This window comes from Sphaerodactylus townsendi, linkage group LG01 (assembly GCF_021028975.2).
Source record: "Sphaerodactylus townsendi isolate TG3544 linkage group LG01, MPM_Stown_v2.3, whole genome shotgun sequence".
Classification (NCBI taxonomy): domain Eukaryota; kingdom Metazoa; phylum Chordata; class Lepidosauria; order Squamata; family Sphaerodactylidae; genus Sphaerodactylus; species Sphaerodactylus townsendi.
In genome coordinates, this window is record NC_059425.1 from 26,410,966 (window position 1) to 26,430,754 (window position 19,789).

A 19,789-nucleotide genomic window follows, 5' to 3' on the forward strand; every position below is an offset into this window, starting at 1 on the left:
CTAGGGATGGCAAAAACACCGTCCCTAGGGAGCTGTTTGCATGGGGGGCGCAGCTGCTTCGCAGCCACGCCACCCTCGCTCCTCCCCAGCGGTGCGAAGCCGCCATTTTCCCACCTCATTCCCCCTTGTTTTACACACTTCTCCAAGGGAATAAGGTCTGTAAGAGAACCACAGCACCCTATTCTTATTCTGGTTGTGAGGTCTGAATGGAGTTCTCTCAAGAGCCTAAACAGTCTTCTATCCATATCTGTGTTGTGCAGTTTTGCCCACAGTTTCAATCTAGCTATTGAATCAAAGGCAGTGGAAAGGTCAATAAATGCAACCTATAAGCGGCCTCTTGGAAAAGAAGTATACTTCTGGATCAGGGTCGTTAAAGTCATGCAATGGTCAATAGTATTGAGACCTTTATGAAAACTAGCCTGATGTTAAAGAGCTTAGATTCATCAGCCCGTTTATTCAATTTAGTGAGAAGGTAATATGTATAAAGTTTGGAAGATATGTCTAAAAGGCTGATAGGTCTGTAGTTTGCTGGGTTGAGCCTCTCCCCTTTCTTATAAATGGGGACTATAATACTCTACTTCAAGTTTACCAGGATAGGGCAAGATTAATTTATGGCTGTAAAAGGCCTTCCTAGAATTGGGTACCACCATTGCTCATTCTGCTTGTAAACTTCAGAAGGGATGTGGTCCTTCCCAGGGGCCTTACCAATCCTGTGAGCATTCAGGGGATGTAATGGGATTCCACGATGGTAAAGGGTCCTTGTTCTTGACCACATGATCAAAGGTTTCATCTGATGGAGCATTGCATAATGAAGAAAAGTTATTATACTTTTCAACAGGAATGTGTATAGTAAAATCCAAGGTGTTATCTTGGGTGTCCAAGAGTATCAATCTCCAAATGTAGTAATCATATCCAAAATGTGAGCTGATATCCCCATCTTTACATCTGGTGGCCCCCAACTCTGCTGAGATATACAGAAAGGAAAAACCATAGAGGCCAGGTAAAGCTGTCAGATCTAAATCCCAAGAAACTTCTGCAGTTTAAAGCTAACTCTACCAGGTCCAACTTATCCTGGAAAATCAGCATTTTGACGGGGGAGGGAGGATAAACACACCTAGAATAAAATTCTCTCTTTTATTAAATTTCTAAACAGACAGGAGCAGCAACTTGGCTTATTTAAAGGTAGGTCACAAAAAAGAAATGTTGCCAGATTTTATTTTGATTCAGTTATACTTTTTAACATCATTTTATACGTCATTACGGCTGCTAACCACACACCATGGAATATCACTGTTGCATTCATATACTCTGCAAATACAGAGACACGTGGTTGGCAGCAGAACTTCCCTACAAGCAGTTTCCTGAACTATTTTATCTGTCAGCTCCTCACAACTTCCATTTTCTTTGTGTTTTTTCTTGCAGCTCCACCAGAATACTTTGTGATAACTTTAAAAAAATAGTAATTGCTAGAGCAATTTCTTTTAAAAGCCCTCTAGCACCATGGCTGGGAAAATGGCAGTGGCAAGAGAAGGACAGCATACAAATGGTGACATATGGGCTTTTCCACATGCTCAGTTCACTCCTGGTTTTGTTGGCAGTTGATCCACAAGCGTTGGAGTTAATTGGAGCACAGTACTTCCACAGGTCTGCCCTCTCTCTACATTTTCACAGTTCTGGAGGCAGTTTATTTTCTTCCACACATATCTCAAATAGTCAGAATTCTCACGGGAGGGTTCTGTCATCATCAGTGCTATCACAGCACCCCCATTTTATATTTTTTCACACACTTTTATTGATATAATGGCTGTATTTTTAAAAAAGAAATGTATTTGTCTTCTAGACTGCCCTTCCCTCAAATGGCCTCCATGCAGCTTTCAACGAAGAATTTACAACATCATAAAACAGCATCATACAATAAAATCCATCAAATTTCCATAATGCATAATACTTTGGTGCTGCTGAATTCAAGGATAAAATCAATCAAGGCCAGTATATCAACCGGACCAATCACTAAAATGGGTTTTTTAAGGACCTGTTTAAACTATCATTACAACGCTATATCAATATACCTATAGTTTAGTGACTTTTTTTAAAAAAAATCAAAAACAAAACCACTCATCTTCAGGGCTGGGATGGGAGAAAATGGTTTGACGGATGATGACAGTCCAGTCACTATAAAAGGGAGTCAGGGGTGTGTGGGAATAGAGGAGATAAAGAAAACCGATGGAAACATTATGCACAAGGAAAAGGGGCACTGAAAATTAGCTTCCAAAAAAGATCAGGATAAAGTGATCTCAGAAGGACTGGGAAAGGCAGGGGGCGATGAAGAGAAAACTAAAGGCACAAAAATATTTGCAGAAATCAGGGGATAAGCTGAAGCAGTATGGGGCCAGAACCTATGCAAACCCCCCCCCCCTTCATGTGGAAAAGCCCAATTTTGGGAGGACCTTTCCAGGGCAGGAGAGTCTGCACTGTTTGGTTCTGGTGGGTTTTCTGCGCTGTGCGCTATTCTGTTCTGCACTATTTCTTCTACTTGGCCTGCATGCTTGAGTTGCATCATTTCCTAAAAGATCAGAGTATTGAAGGTTTGGGAAATGGGAAAACCTGAAAAGAACATTAGAGCGCAATGTCATGTAGATGATACCAAAGCAGTGCTCCAGTTTGGAAGCAAAAGCAGAACAAAACCTCCTTGTGAAAGCACATAAAGCAGCGGGAGGGGGGACTTTGCCAGATGAATTTCCTCTAGTTGTGCAGCTTTAACAACACAAAAATCCTACCATGGAAATAAAGTTGGTAATCCCCCTGGAAGAATACTAGAAGCCAGGGAGGTAGCCTGAGAGGGGAGGGGGCGAAGTCCATTCTTTTCTTAATTTTCTCACCACTGTGGTCAAAAAGATGGTAGAAGCATGCTAAAGTTACTGCAACTGCAGTGTTGCCAAATAAGTCCTCCATCCCTGCTGTGACCGGCTGAACTCTGTTTCCTGTCCTCGTTTCTTCCTTTCCTTTTTTCCTTTTTCTGCTCTTGGCTTCAGTCATAAAAATCGTCTTTGTCATGTAGATCCCGGTCTTTATTCGCCTCTTCTGAGTCAGTCTCGAGTTCTGTGAAAGAAGGCAGACAATCATGTCACTATGGTAAAAAGGGTTTCATACTAGACCTCTGGCCCCCTTTTCCTCTATGGAGAAATAAGATCCACCAGCCTCACTCACTCATGCACAAAGATCACAACCTCCTTTATAACCCTAATTACTCTGAGATAATTATCTCTCTAGGTTCTCATTCCATACTCCCAGCTGCTACTAACCTGTTTCAATCCCCAAATTATCCCTCAACAGGCTTTGAAATATTGTAGAGCTTTTGTGTCTGTGTCTGTGTGTATCTGTATCTGAAAACAAATTAGTTCAGAATAACCAGAACTCAAACTGAAACAGTTTAATTCACTTAAAGGTATTTAATGGTGTTCATTATTAGTACAGTTAAACACATGCAAATACTTGTAATTTTCTCCAGAGCCTTTGCATTCAAGATTGCCAGCTGGCTGGTTTTCCAATGGCAAGTGTTACCCAGGGAACGGTGGAGATGCACATGGCTTAATCTCACATGTTCTGGGCTTTTTGGTTCCTGAGAATCTGTAGACACAGATTATACATGGAGGTAGTGTTTTCATGAGACCATCGTATAAACATATGAATTTTATTAACTAAAAATGGACAGAAAGGGAATGTAAACGCAGCGGTCTACAAAACACTTGATAAGTCAAAATGAAATATTACTTTGACTAGCCCCAGTCCTGATAATTAGGATGCCCGATGTCCAGTCCTATCTGACTCATGGCTAGTCCATGAAAGAGGGGAAGAAAATGAGGGGGCTTGGGGATTAAAGAGGGAGAGTTACGCAGGAGGTGTGGAAAAATTGGGGTGGGCGGGAGGGTGGAGAGAGGCTATGAGAAAGTTAAAGGGGGGAGGGCTTCATAGCAGAAACCAAGAGCCATGCCAAAGCAATGGGAGGAGGAGAATGGGAAAGTGGGCCATTTCAATGGAAAGAGGAAGATTAAGAAAATGGGGAAAGCTACCAGTCTTGAAGAGCACATGTTTTATTCTTAGTTGTGGACATCGGCTTGAATGGAAAGCCTGGCTAAATCCCAGACTTTACATATCTAGTTTCCCACCATCCAAACATTGTCTTTGCCTTTTCTTCTTCTTTTTCCCTCCTGGCATCTCCTCAGCCACAGATAAAGACAAAGAGAACAAGGGCTGTGTATTTTAGTCTGAATTAGTATTTTCTGCTTGCTCTACTGTTTGACCCAAGGGCTGACAATCCTAACAAAAGAGCAGATTGCCTTAATTTCTTATTGAATGCATTGGGCCTATAATTTCCTGGAGGAAGCCAAGTACTACAAGCCTCGTCTAAAAAACGCCCTTCTTGCTTGCTGGATCATGAGACTTTTTTGAAATTCAGCAAACAATCCAGATCTTGAGAACAGCATTCTTGGAGAAGCAAAATATTTGAGTTGTGTTTGTGTCTCAGGGTGGCAAGTGGCATTCTTTTCACATACTGAAAAATGGGATATGTTCTCTCACCTGGGGAGTCTGGAATTGTAGCTTCTCTCAGCCGATTCCTAGGAAGAGGAAAAAAGAGACACTGATATATTAGGCCCTACCCTCTCATCAGAATCTTTTTTGCAGAAGAGGAAGAATGTCTCATACTGTGCTTGCATGCTGAAGAGGCAAAAAGGAGAATGGATTGTACCCAGGACTCTGAGAAAAGGAGAATATGCAGCAGCATCGGGCTAAATGCCAACCAATCTGTGTCTACAGATTTTTTAAAAAACCTACAAAAATTGGAATGGTTTATGGGGGGTGGGGGAGCTGGGTGACAGATTCTAAAAATAGCAGTAAATTATTCTGGTGGGTTTTCTGGGCTGTGTGGCCGTGGTCTGGTGGATCTTGTTCCTAATGTTCCGCCTGCATCTGTGGCTGGCATCTTCAGAGGTGTATCACAGAGGGAAGTGTAACAGGTTTCCCTCTGCGATACACCTCTGAAGATGCCAGCCACAGATGCAGGCGGAACATTAGGAACAAAATCCACCAGACCACGGCCACACAGCCCGGAAAACCCACCAGAACCAGTTGAATCCGGCCGTGAAAGCCTTTGGCAGTAGTAAGTGATGTGAACTGAATCTTTACAACAAGGTTATATGTTAAAAGGGATGAACTGAACTTTGGGGGGGGGTGCTAGAAGATAGCTGGACAAGGACTGGAGAAGTTCATTTGGAGCCTAATTTTATACACATTTCGTTAGAAGCAAAGTCCTACTAGGTTCTGGGGGACCTGCTCCCCAACGTACATGACAATAGTACACGGCAGCGTTATGAGTTCTGTGCCAGTAGATGGCACCCTCATCTCACAATTAGTATTTTGTGAGATAGCAAAAATCTGAGTCCAGGGAAGAAAATCCCGCAGGAGGCGAAGTTCCTTTTCCACAGCCGGAGGATAATTTTACAGCAACATCAGTTTAGAAGATGAAACCTGCACCTGTGAATAATAATTTTATCACAAATTCATTGTGGCTACAATTGCTTCAGATAAAACAAAAGGGAAACAAATGGTTGCACGGGACCCAAAAACTGACCAGTCCAATAATTTATAAACAAAATTCCCCTTTCCACAAATGCATCTCATTTTATATTGTATGTTGCTCTCCCCCCCCACCACACAAACTACATACCAAGTGAGAACTCCCTCCCCTTTTCCCCCCCCCCCCCCCCCAAGACATGCTACTGTTGATGGCAAGGAGGATATAAAGATGTACCTTGTAGTTTCTGGTTTATTGGAGTTTGGAGCCAATGCTGCTTCAATATCTGTATCAGCTTCACTTTCCTCCTCCTCTTCTTCTTCATCATCTTCATCTTCATCATCCTCTTCCTCCTCCTCATCTTCCTCTTCCCCACAAATGGATTCTGAGTTTGGATAGGATATACATGAGCAGGACAAATTTGCCAGAAGAAAGGGGAAAGTAGCACCTTTACTATACATTTCCATGAGAATGCTTCCCATTTGCATCAACAAACCCCTAGTTTTAGCAATTTAGAAATCTAAAGGGAGCAGCAGTGGCATAGTGGTGAAGAGCAGGTGCATTCTAATCTGGAGGAACCGTGGTTTGATTCCCCGCTCTGCCACCTGAGCTGTGGAGGCTTATCTGGGGAATTCAGATTAGCCTGTGCACTGCAACACACACCAGCTGGGTGACCTTGGGCTAGTCACAGTTCTTCTGAGTTCTCTCAGCCCCACCTACCTCAAAGGGTGTTTGTTGTGAGGAGGGAAGGGCAAGGAGATTGTAAGACCCTTTGAGTCTCCTACAGGAGAGAAAGGGGGGGGGATATAAATCCAAAACTCTTCTTCTTCTCTTCTTCTCCCAAATAATCTCATTTGCTGCTACATTGTCCTTTCACATAACGTTAATTTGTGTGTGTGTTGCATATCTCAAGGGCTTGATTTACTTCAAAGAAGCACTTTGGGATTTATGAGTACAGAAAAGGCACCTATTCCTAGATGCCCAGGACACTCTGCTATACTTGGCAAAAATATTGTTCCCATTATTTTGTTGCAGCTGGCACAGTTGCACAAAAGTTCTTCTCTTAGAAGAAAGGTAGACACATCTTGACCCTAGGCAAATGCATATTAGGGTGTGTTCCAAGATCCTAAATTCTGTTTGCTTCCTCATTATTCCACATAACCACCTAAGCCTGTGGTGGTGAACTATGGAACTCCAGATGTTCATGGACTACAACATCTGGTGTGCCATAGGTTCACCACCACTGACCTAAGCAGATAATAAACACCACTGAATGTGCTAGAATTCCACATTGTGAAATAAGCAGAACCAGGTCCATTAATCATACCAGTATTTATTTACTTAGAGAATTTTAAGAGTCATTCCTAGCAATACGTTTCAGAGGGTAGCTGTGCTGGTTTGCAGCAGAACAGTTAGATTCAAGTCCATTAGCACCTTAGAAACCAAGAAGGCTTTCTGGGTATAAGCTTCTAAGAGGCAAACCTCTAACTCTCAAAAGCTTATACCCAGAAGATCTCTAAGGTGTTAATGGAACCAAATCTAACTATTCACAACATAGTTCTTAAAGCACATTACATAAATAGATAAATGAAAAACACCAACATCTGGCAGCAAGGAAAGTTCATCTAGAGGCTAGAGTCCAGGTGGCTCCCAGTATCTTGCTGCTCCAGGTGTTGGTTTTTCCCCCACGCATCCGGCTGTGGAAGGTTATTACTGGGGGACAGCAGACGTGCTGCCCAGTGGTCACTTGGGGACAGCAGACGTGCTGCCCAGTGCCAGATCCATCCCCTATGCTGCGCCTCTGCTTCCTTCAGTCAGCTTACCAATAAACAGGCTGGGCAAAATTTTATTCCACACAAGGTGGTTGCAACATGTTTGTTTAGAGTGTTCCATATATGATCTACCATGCCCCATTTTTATTCATCCCTTGATAGAGAGGTCAAATATTGACATGTCATCATCTGTTATGAACTTCCTACTCAATGGTTCTTGTGATCTTATATGTGAAAATGTTGCGAACTTTCTGAAGCATTACCTGGCTAAGCGTAATTACTCTCCATAAAATAGTCATGGTAAATTTAGCTCTCTTTGTTTTCTGTATACAGGGTCTGTATGTAGATATCTAATGCATATTTTTAATGTATTTTAATGGGTTCAGTGAATAGATAAACGGTCCCTTTTTTGTTTTTATCATTGTAATATGGTAATTTATAATGCCAATAAAGGCTTCTGTCTGTATAACAAGGTGGTTGTTTGTGTTGTCTTTCTGCACCCTGGAGCTCATTCTTCCCTCAGGCAACAAAGAGTCGGATACGTGAGTTATTAGCGTTGTCACAAGACAAACTCATTCAAGGCTGCAGTCATTGTGTCTCATGTATTCTAAATAAACTGATTTCTGTTTTGACTGGATCTTGTTTTGCAATTGCTTCTCTTCATAATATCTCCCCCACCCCTGCTTCTGAGTATTTAACCTCACCTGAACTGCAACCGCTACCCCCTGGAATTGTTGACTTTCGGAAAGCCGCCATTTCTGAGGAAACAGCAACCGAAAATGGGCTACATAAGAACATAAGAACTAGCCTGCTGGATCAGACCAGAGTCCATCTAGTCCAGCATTCTGCTACTCGCAGTGGTCCACCAGGTGCCTTTGGGAGCTCACATGCAGGATGTGAAAGCAATGGCCTTCTGCTGCTGCTGCTCTTGAGCACCTGGTCTGCTAAGGCATTTGCAATCTGAGATCAAGGAGGATCAAGATTGGTAGCCATAGATCGACTTCTCCTCCATAAATCTGTCCAAGCCCTTTTTAAAGCTATCCAGGTTAGTGGCCATCACCACCTCCTGTGGCAGCATATTCCAAACACCAATCACACGTTGCGTGAAGAAGTGTTTCCTTTTATTAGTCCTAATTCTTCCCCACAGCATTTTCAATGAATGCCCCCTGGTTCTAGTATTGTGAGAAAGAGAAAAAAACTTCTCTCTGTCAACATTTTCTACCCCATGCATAATTTTATAGACTTCAATCATATCCCCCCTCAGACGTCTCCTCTCCAAACTAAAGAGTCCCAAACGCTGCAGCCTCTCCTCATAAGGAAGGTGATCCAATCCTTCAATCATCCTCGTTGCCCTTCTCTGCCCTTTTTCTATCTCTTCGATATCCTTTTTGAGATGTGGCGACCAAAACTGAACACAGTACTCCAAGTGCGGTCGCACCACGGCTTTATATAGGGGCATGACAATCCTTGCAGTTTTATTATCAACTCCTTTCCTAATTATCCCCAGCATAGAGTTTGCCTTTTTCACAGCTGCCATGCATTGAGTTGACATTCCCATGGAACTATCAACTAAGACGCCCAAATCCCTTTCCTGGTCTGTGACTGATAGCACTGACCCCTGTAGCGTGTATGTGAAGTATGGATTTTTTGCCCCTATGTGCATCACTTTACATTTAGCTACATTGAACTGCATTTGCCATTTCTTAGCCCACTCACCTAATTTATCAAGGTCCGCTTGGAGCTCTTCGCAATCCTTTGTGGTTCTCACCACCCTACATAATTTGGTATCATCTGCAAACTTGGCCACCACACTACCCACCCCTACTTCCAGGTCATTTATGAATAGGTTAAAGAGCACTGGTCCCAATACGGATCCTCGGGGGACACCACTCCCTACATCTCTCCATTGTGAGAACTTCCCATTTATACCCATCCTTTGTTTCCTGTTCCTCAACCAGTTTTTAATCCATAGGAGGACTTCCCCTCTTATTCCTTCATTGCTGAGTTTTCTCAACAGTCTCTGGTGAGGAACTTTGTCAAAAGCCTTTTGGAAATCCAAGTAGATAATGTCCACTGGTTCCCCCTTATCCACATGTCTGTTTACACCCTCAAAGAACTCTAGTAAGTTTGTAAGACAGGACTTGCCTCTACAAAAGCCATGCTGACTCTTCCTCAGCAGGTCTTGCTTTTCTACATGTTTAATAATTTTATCTTTAATGATAGATTCTACTAATTTACCAGGAACAGATGTCAAACTGACTGGCCTGTAATTTCCTGGGTCCCCCCTAGACCCTTTCTTAAAGATTGGTGTGACATTGGCCATCTTCCAGTCTTCAGGGATGGAGGCAGATTTCAGGGATAAGTTGCATATTAATGTGAGAACATCAGCAATTTCATGCTTGAGCTCTTTAAGAACTCTTGGATAAATGCAATCTGGGCCAGGGGATTTGGTAGCATTTAGTTTATCAATGGCTGCCAGAACTTCTTCCTTGTCTACCACTATCATCGCTAGTTCCTCAGATTCACCTCCTAAGAAGCTTGGTTCAGGTGCAGGAATTTTCCTCACCTCCTCTTGGGTGAAGACAGATGCAAAGAATTCGTTCAGTTTCTCTGCAATCTCCCTGTCATCTTTTAGCACACCTTTTGTTCCTTTGTCATCTAATGGGCCTACTGTTTCCCTAGCTGGCTTCCTGCTTTTGATGTACTTGAAGAACTGTTTGTTGCTGGTCTTGATGTTCGCAGCCATGTGTTCCTCATAATCCTTTTTTGCCTCCCTTACAGCTAACTTGCTTCTCTTTTGCCACCATTTGTGTTCTCTCTGGTATTCTTCATCAGTTAAGTTGGACTTCCATTTTCTAAAAGACATCTTTTTTTCCCTAATAATTTCCTCAACCTCCCTTGTTAACCATGGTGGCTTTCTTTTTGACTGAGCGCTGCCTTTCCTAACCTGCTGAACACATTCCAGCTGAGCTTTTAAGACTGTGTTTTTAAATAACCTCCAAACATCTTGGACAGTACTACAAGGCAGTATTGCCAGAAACAATCTCCAGGAAGTTGGCCACCCTATTCCCCCAAATAGGGTGAGATTCAATGGCATGTACAGTATACTAGTTGCTAAAGCTCTAGACTTAATATACATTCAACTGAATCTTACTTTTTCTAGCAATATACTTTTATGGCAATTTTACAGCAGTTTTTCCACACTGCTGGTCAGCAAAGCACGCGCTGCTTTTAAATCCATAGCCAGTTACTAGTCATTTTCAAAGTACATAGGAGGAAACAGGTGAAACTAGAAACAGAAATCCATTTTGTAATTTGTTCTGCACAGTTTTAGAGGATTCCATGGGATTTACCAGATATCTCCTAGTTAAGCACAGATACTTCTTGTCTTTGTAGGGCCAATCTCATAAAATTAGTTTGAACGTTACTAACTGATGAATACTAAATCTTCCATTTGAAGCACTGAACAGACTGTGAAAGCAGAGAGGGCCATCCAGAAACACACACCTAATTTGCAATTAGCTCTAATCCTTCCTCGCCAACTGTGCACAATAGCCTTTCAGCACTCTGCTAAATTCCGGTTTTGTGCAAGATACAAAAACCAACAGATGTGTTATTGACATTCGTCTTCAATTAAAATGGGGCCTATTCTGCTGATGATGTACATTTTCTCCTCATTCCATTCAGACTAGGAGGTAGAGGACTGGGAAGGACAATTCCTATACGATGTCTTGATCAGGTTTAGAAAAGGGGACCCAGACCTTATACTTACCTGTCCCAGCAGCTAGAGGCCTCTCACTTTGCAGACTAGAGGTCTGAGATCCCCCACTATTGACCCTTGAAGACAAGAAAGAAAAAATCATGGTGGAGGGATCCATTTCCAGAAAGGATAGGACAGGACTCTCATCCTATAGTCCCATCTCTAACTATGCGGGAAGAGGAAACTTACTGCTGTGATGGGACACACATCTTGGGTCCCATAATGACTTCGTCCAAGCTGCTTTCGGTGCTGGCAGCATCTTCTTCCTCTTCAGGGCAACTGGGTCCCTCCTGGCTCCCAGTAGCCCGCTCTAGGTCTCCCTCCTTGTCTCCATTGACACCATTCTGCCTTTCTTCACTCCTGTCTGGCTTGCTAAACTTCTCAGCAGATCGTCTTTCCTCTTCTAGTTCACTCTTTTCTCCCTCTCCAGAACCATGCTGTGGATTCCTTTCTCCCTCCTCACTTCCACCCTCCTGACTTCCTGACCCAACGTTTGCCTGCCCCCTTTCTGCTACACTGTCTGCCACTAAATCTTTTGGACTCTGCTCAGAACATCCCAGCCTACTGCCTTCTCCAGGTGTTCCTACTTCACTCACATAGTTGTCCTCCTGGTCTTCTTGTCCCTGCTCCAGTCCCCCAGTCTCATCTACTTGGGCTGGTACCTCTCTCACAGACCTGGACTCCTTTGCAGTTTGTTCCAGGACCAAATTCAGACTTCCTGCAGCTTCTCCCCCCTCATCAACATTGCTCCCCCTTTTGTTTCCCTCCTTTCCCTTGAGTTCTCTGTCACTTGGCTTTTCCCAGTATGGTAGTGTCTCCTGCCTCAACACTTTCCTGGCCATAGGACTACTGATAGTTTGACCCTGAGGAACCTGGGTCATGACAGGCTCCAGCCATTCCTCTGGGAAAGGAAGGCCTCTTTCCAACACAGTCGTCTTACCAGGGACTGGCCAAGGCTGAGAGGATGAAGCACGGCTGCTTTCTTGACCAGGAAAGTCCCGGGCCTTTTTAACTTTCTGCAATCCCTGTGGAGACCACAGGGAAGGCAAGGCTGGGCTGCCATGTTTTCTAGCAGGGTGAGTTGTGGGGGAATTGAAAGGATACTCCAAAGGGGCTCTGGCCTGATTACATTCCCAAAACCTTGGCCTAAGTCTCCTGTGAGCTCTTGGGGTATGAGCTGGTGCTATGGCAAAGGGGGTAAATGATGATGGTTCACTCTGGTAGTCTATTTCAAAAGGCAGCGGCCCATCCCATTCGGCAGAGAGCAACTCCGGGGGCTTGTCCGAGTCCAAATCCTAGATGTCAAAAGCAATATCGTTAGAGTCAAAAAGAAGTGTAATCTTTGTTCATACGCCTTCATTAATACCCTCATCGGGGGCTCCCTTGTTTCTTGCCATGCTGAAATAATGTTAAGGTTTAATTTAAAAACACATGCACGTATATACGTGTGTGTGTGTCTGTGTTAAGTGTGATCAAGTCACGGCAACCCTATGAAGTAATAGGAAAAGTTGAAGGCAGCAGGAAAAGAGGAAGACCCAACATAAGAAGGATTGACTCAAGAAGGGAAGCCCTACCCTCCGTCTGCAAGAGCGGAGCAAGGCTGTTAACAATAGGAGGTTTGGGAGGATGTTAATTCACAGGGCCGCCGTAATTCAGGAACGACTTGATGGCAATAACCAACAATTGACCCGGCAATTAAACAGGGACAGTTAAATTCAACTTTCAGAACTGGGGTCTGAATGCCAAATATGATATCAGTGGGAGGGGTCTTTTTATCTATTGATAGTTTAATACTGGACGTCATGTGACTTACATGGAACGCTGTAATTTTATGTAATTTATGTAATTTTATGTAATTTATTGATTTTAAATGTGACTGCTATTGTTGAATTGTTTATGATGTTTGTTGTCTACCGCCCAGAGCCCTTAGGGGATGGGGCGGTTTACAAATATAATAAATAGATAGATAGATAGATAGATAGATAGATAGATAGATAGATAGATAGATAGATAGATAGATAGATAGATAGATAGATAGATAGATAGATAGATAGATAGATAGATAGATAGATAGATAGATAGATAGATAGATAGATAGATAGATAGATAGATAGATAGATAGATAGATAGATAGATAGATAGATAGATAGATAGATAGATAGATAGATAGATAAACTGCATACTAGAATTCAACCCTACTGAGTCAAATTAAAGGAAACAGACCTGGATTTATTTTTGTTTGTTTGTAGAAAAGACAATCCGAATGATGCCTTAAACCTTACGTTTGCTTACAAGAACAGGAAAATATTATCCACAGTAAGACATTGTGATTTTTTTTTCAAAGTTCTGGAAACAGCAGTGGCAGGGAGATGACAGTTGTGGGGAGGGCACAGCACCAGCAGTGGGGAATTGAATAGGTTAACCAACCTCTGCCCCCCCTCATGCCAGAATAGGCTTTAATCACCCAGGAGTTGTGGGAAATAGTATAGAAAATTGGGCCAATCACAGACGACCCACCTAACCTAGCTCACAGGACTGTTTTGACGATAAAGTGGAGGAGAAAATACAGAAAGCTACTTTAGGTTCCTGTGAGGAAAAAAACCAAGAAAACAATTGAAATATTTGAAAAAACTAGAAGAACTGTCTTTCTAAGTAAGAGGAGGAAATGCAGGGGCAGAGTGAGGGGGAATGGTGTCGGGGCATGAGTGCGCCCTGCACCCCCACCACACCCGGAATGCCCCCACCCCGCACCAGGGCATGACAGAAGCATCCCACCCACCCACACCTCCAAGTATTTCCCCCTATTACCACTACTTCTAATATAAATAATTGAAGTCGGTCCGCGAGGGTCGCGAGGAAGAGGCGAGACGCAGCGATATCATCCGGTGGAGAGAGCCAGCGGCAGGAAGCGTGATCCGTGGATCTGGCAACTCTGCCGTGGTCTGGTCCCTGGCACCTTTTATTAGGGTTTCATAGGGGCGGATCGGGAGGTGGGAGAGCAGGAGAATACTGTACGGTATGTGACTCATGGGGTTGCCTACGTGCGGGAGGAAACGTTCCTGTCTGGGCCTAATCCATACCTGGGGGCTTGCGCCCCTTTGTCCCTTTGTCTGGGATGTCTCGTGACCATGAGTCAGGTATCTCATGACCTATGACTCACGGGGGCTTGGGGACAGGTGAGCGGGTGCACCCAGAAGGGCACAGATGGCACAGGCATTCCTGCGCTCTTTCTGAGGCTCTGCTGGGTTCGCAGGGCTCATCCCTACAATAATGACCAATTTTTTTCAATCTTCTGCCCAATTTTTAAAAAACCCAGAAGGTATCTAATCAACCGGTTAACTGACTAAACATTGTAACTTTAAAAACTGAATTCTAAAATTAACTGGAATTTGAGTTTTAAAATTTGCCAAGTCTTGAATGCCTGTGAATTTTATGGCAGCTTTAGCAGAGGCCAAAGTAGCTTCTACAAGGAATCGATTTTGACCTACCTGTCAAAGACCTACCTTTGAACCTTACCTGTCTCCTACTAGCTCCATGGTTCTTCGGCAGGTCCCTCCTCAGTCTCTGCAGGAATTCCTCATAATCGCTCTAAAACAAAAGGCAGTTTTGGGTCTGGATTTCTGACTCCTACCCCCAATCTGTCAACCAAGGAGGCTCAATTTAACTAATAGGAAATAGAGATTAAAGTTTCAGATCAGTTCTTTCTCTCCCATCATAGAAATGACTCGCCCTGCTGGGTCAGATCAAAAGTCCACGTGGCTTCTTTCTCACAGTGGTCACCCAGAAGAAAGAACAACGGCTACAGTTCAGATCAAGACTCGACTGTGAGATTCTGGGAGTTTGGGGGAAATAGTTCACAGCATTGTATTTCTCTAAAACTCCTGTTTGCAGGGACTCAGTTCAGCCTGTGACTGGGTGGGAGACTCACCCGTGCCATTTTCCCAGCCGAAAATAGCTCAGCGGCACAGTCATCATTTTACTCCACTGTGGCCATCTACAGCCCTGTCAAAGATCATCTTGAAAGAATCTTTCCGTTGTAGCTGGCTGCTGTCCTTTGTCAGGGGCAGAGTGCTTCCCCCCCACCCCCAATTCCTGCTTACCTCAAGGACAAGTTCCCAGGTTAGGTTTAATTAGATCCTTTGTTGTGGCTGAGAACTTTCAGTTGGGAGGGGTTAACTCAGTGGTAGGATTCAAATCATTTAACCACCGGTTCCGAAAGGACTCAGTGGTAGGATTAGAACCAGTTCTCTGGACTAGACAAAAAATGAGCTACTGGTTCTACCGAATAGGTGCGAATAGGCTGAATCTCACCACTGGGTTAACTCATCCTGGAGGATTCCATGAGGACAGTCCCAGGATTAGTTGACAGGGGTCACCAGACTGTGGCCACCGTTTCCATAAGCACATCCATTGTAACGATCAGTCGACCTTTGCCTTTCCCTCCACCTTGCTCTAGGAGAGAACTTTGCTTATATTTTGAAACTTCAGACCTCAAGAAACAATTACGCTGTACAAGATGTCAGTAAGTAGAGAGCCAGTGTGGTGTAGTGGTTAAGAGCAGGTGGATTCTAATCTAGAGAACCAGGTTTGATTCCCCACTCCTCCACCTGAGTGGCAGAGGGTTATCTGGGGAGCCAGATGTGCTTCCTGACTCCTACATTCCTACTGGGTGACCTTGGGCTAGTCACAGTTCTCTCAGAACTCTCTCAGCCCCACCTTCCTCACAAAGTATCTGTTGTGGGGAGAGGAAGGGAAAGGAGTTTGTAAGCCACCTTGAGTCTCCTCACAGGAGAGAAAGATGGGATTAGGAGAAAGAGGAGAGAAAGAGAATAAATCCAAACTACTCCTCCTCCTCCTCCTCTTCTTCTTCATAGAGTTAGCTTTGTTATTTTCTGTGTATCCTGTCAATGCTAAAACCATATTCTGTTTTGATTTTAAAACATCTAGCTTTATTTAATGGAGCTTTACTTTGCTTTTCAAAACAGTGTGAGTTTATTGACCAAATGCAGAAGTGCTTGGTTATGTTACTGACAGCAGCTGGCCTGCTGCTATATCCCACCACCCCCGCCCCGCTATCTGATCACTTCCCTATCTTATTAATAGGGTTGCCTGCTCTGAATTGGGAAATACCCAGAGATTCTGCAGCGCCTGAGGGGAGGAGAGTGCGCTGAGGGGAGGAATTCAATGTGGTATTCAATGCCATAGAGTCCAGGTGAATTGCTCTCTGTTGCCTGGAGATGTCAAAATTGTGAGATCTCCAGACATCACCTGAAGGTTTGTCAACCCTACTTATTAATGCTATGAATTCATTAAACATTGCATCCCATCAAGCCTCGTTCAGACCTGCGTGTAACCCCATGTCATTTTCACTTTAATGTATTGTTATTACTATTAAAGGATTTATAATTTAGCGCCTAGGGATCAAAGGGTAGCAGAGCATGCACAGTTGAGGAAGTTGCTCTTGTATGACCCACTGCAAGAGCTCCACTCTCCTCAGTCGTTCCGGTCAGCTGCAAGAGAAAGAAGGCCTTGTGCTGATTTGAGTGAAAAAGCTAATTTCTTGACAGGCTCAAGCCAGAGAAAGGCTGCAACCAGGGCAGCAGCTACAAGGGCCATTGAGGAGCATGCGGGGAAGGAGCAGCCCTGCACTTTTAGTTAACATTTTGAACTTTGTTTTCCTTGTGTACAGGACCGTTTGCCAGGACTTGCCTTTGCCAGGTGTACAGCAGGTGTACGGGACTGAAGACCTTGTCTCTGCAAATGTTGCTATGTTCATAGCTATGATGATACAGTTTTATCTCTAGTCATAAAGTTGTTGGGTTAATGATAAATGTTTTGTTACCTTGAAACCTATGACACCTCAGGGCTTTTTCAAGCAATTTCATATTTGTTTGCCAAGCCACAAAGATGCTGTGGGTGCTGTCACTTATGGATCTGAAGCAATCTTCCCAACTTTTCAGTCAGAAAATGTAATTTAGGAGGGGGAGCTTTGTAGCCATGGCTGATTTGCTCCTTTTATTACTTCCCACAAAATTCCTGTCTCTATTACTACTCAGCAAGCAGATATTCAGTTGTACCTCCATGCTGGAAAACTGTATCTGTTGCCTTTCTGCCTGTTGTCAACATGTGGAATGCACAACAGCAGAGCCCCAAACAAGATGCAGGTGGAAAACTCCTGCAGATGTTCTCACCTGGGACTCTGGCTCATAATCTCTGCCAACTTTGGCTATTCTCACCTTCCTCTTTCTCAGCGCATCTGTCTTGGCTACCAAAACTGCTAATTGGGCCTCCAGTCCCAAAAAATCTTGCAGCAGCTGCTGGTTCCGGATCCGGGCTTGGCTCTCACACATGCACAGTTCAGTCCATTTCTTATATAGGTCAGCTTTTTGGGTCTTCATGTAGGGGAGAGACAGGGAAGGTATGTTGGTACTAAAGAGGTCCAGAGGAGGGAAAGGCAATATCCAGTTATTAGAGGGGCAAAAGGGAAGGGTCCATAAACAAAATCAGCATTTCACCTCCAAATTCCAACTACGTGGCTCCCTTGTAAGTTCCTAAAAGCTATAGCAAAGGAGACCACCAAGAAAATGTAGGGGCCAAGTCTCCAGCTGGAAAGGCTTGTGTGGAACATAGACTGAAATGTATTGTTGAAGGCTTTCACAGCCAGATTCAACTGGTTGTTGTGGGTTTTCCGGGCTGTGTGGATCTTGTTCCTAACTTTTCGCCTGCATCTGAGGCTGGCACCTTCAGAGGTGTATCACAGAGAGAAGTGTGTTACACACTGTGTCCAGTGAGAATACCCCACTAAATATATATACCTCACTAAACATTCCCTTCTCACTGGACACATTGTGCAACACACTTCTGTGTTACACCTCTGAAGATGCCACCTACAGATGCAGGCAAAACATTAGGAACAAGATCTACGAGACCACGGCCACCACGGCCACACAGCCCGGAAAGCCCACAACAACCAATACACTGCAATAATTGTGGAAGAAATCTATTTTTCTTCCCAATCTGGTATGAACAGAAAATGGGCGCTTCAGGGGAAAAATCGGAAAGCAGCTTTCCCACAATTGATCTGTTCTTTCACAAATAACACAGGAAAAAAAAACCCCTTATTTTAATGGCTCAATATCTTCTATGTGACTTCCAAATGCTGAAAAAGGGACTCCCGTCTACTCTTTGCCCACAATTCGTCTCCAGCTCTGTTGAGTACTTACTGTTGTGAGGATGAAGGCATTAAAGATGGAACCTTCTTTGCAAATTAAAAGAAAAAGTAGGCTGGGAGCAGCAGGTGACTGGTATGCTGCTGTTAAAATAAAAACTAGATCGCTTCAGTAGCGGTTTCTGGCCAGCAGGATTTGGGCAACGGCAAACGGCAACGATTTATCTGGGACAGGGAAGGCCCAGGCAGTAAGTTTATCGTAGGTCAATTGAAAGGAGGCAGTGGAAAGGGGGGAATTAAACTGATCTTTGCAGGGATTTAAAGGGCAGCTGGGTGTTACCTGCTCGCACTCTTCTCTACAAAAGAGCATCCAGCTTCAAATTTTGCAAGTCTCAGATCCAGGCCCCTGTGCTTATCCAGGTGGAGGGGTCCCCTCTCAGTTGACTGCTAAGCCAATAGGTACACCTCCCTTCCCCATACCACCTGCCATCTATGCCCTTTTTTCTCACACACCCCCCTTCCAGGTTCGTAACTGGGCCAAGCAGGCAGGGAGGATATCTGGAGGATTAGCAAACAAATCTTGTTGCTAATTCTGTGGCTTCCTCTCTCCTGCCCACAGAACCACCTATAAGCCCCTTCTCTCCTAGGCAGGGAAGCTGATCAGTTAGCAGAGAGCGTGGTCTCTAATACACAAACACACCCGAGCTCACGCTTGCCAACACGGTGTAGTGGTGAAGAGTGAGAAAGAAATGGGTAGCCGTGGGAACAAGAATAGAGAAAAAGCTCGGCCAAAGCAAAACAACCCGCAAACTCAAGGCAGGACCCGGAGATGAATTGGTGAAGACATATATAAACTATATTGAAGTAGTGAAATCAACACAATATTCAGTATAATAATAACATTCCATTCATGACATTTCATTCATAAATTTTGCTGAGCCATTCATAATCGGAAGGTGTAGTCCGTACCTCTCACATATCTTCGTGTGAGTAAATGGTCTAAAGTCTCCTTTAATTATCTCAACAGAGTATATATCAGTGGTTCTCAACCTTCCTAATGCCGCGACCCTTTAATACAGTTCCTCATGCTGTGGTGAACCCCAACCTTAACATTTATCCATATTACAGGCAGAGAACACTGATGCAGAGAATCTTAGGCGACCCCTGTGAAAGGGTCGTTGGACCCCCAAAGGGGTCCCGACCCCCAGGTTGAGAACCACTGGTATATATGAAGGAGAACTGAACCACGAAGAAGAAACCTGAATGAAAAGGACTTTGAAAAACGGATCGTATTGGAGATTGTGTTGATTTCACTACTTCAATATAGTTTATATACATCTTCACCAATTCATCACCGGGTCCTGCCTTGAATTTGTGGGCTGTTTTGCTTTGGCCAAGCTTTTTCTCTATTCTTGTAGCAGTGAAGAACGGCAGACTCTAATCTGAAGAACCAGGTTTGATTCCCCGCTCCTCCGTATGAAGCCTACTGGGTGGCCTTGGCCTAGTCACAGTTCTCT

General features: G+C 43.9%; 1 protein-coding gene across 1 annotated transcript; it reads right to left on the reverse strand.

Annotated features, from left to right (window-relative positions):
* Positions 1–1,120: 1,120 nt before the first annotated feature.
* On the reverse strand, positions 1,121–18,648 carry LOC125443079 (ABC transporter F family member 4-like). The gene is made up of 9 exons (XM_048514964.1): positions 18,613–18,648; positions 17,341–17,533; positions 14,621–14,692; positions 11,294–12,399; positions 11,117–11,181; positions 8,049–8,102; positions 5,810–5,957; positions 4,579–4,616; positions 1,121–3,099 (listed from the first exon to the last, which is right to left on the reverse strand). Exons 2-9 carry the CDS (start codon positions 17,500–17,502, stop codon positions 3,029–3,031), a joined length of 1,716 nt encoding a protein of 571 aa, XP_048370921.1. The 5' UTR covers positions 17,503–17,533; positions 18,613–18,648; the 3' UTR covers positions 1,121–3,028.
* Positions 18,649–19,789: the final 1,141 nt, after the last annotated feature.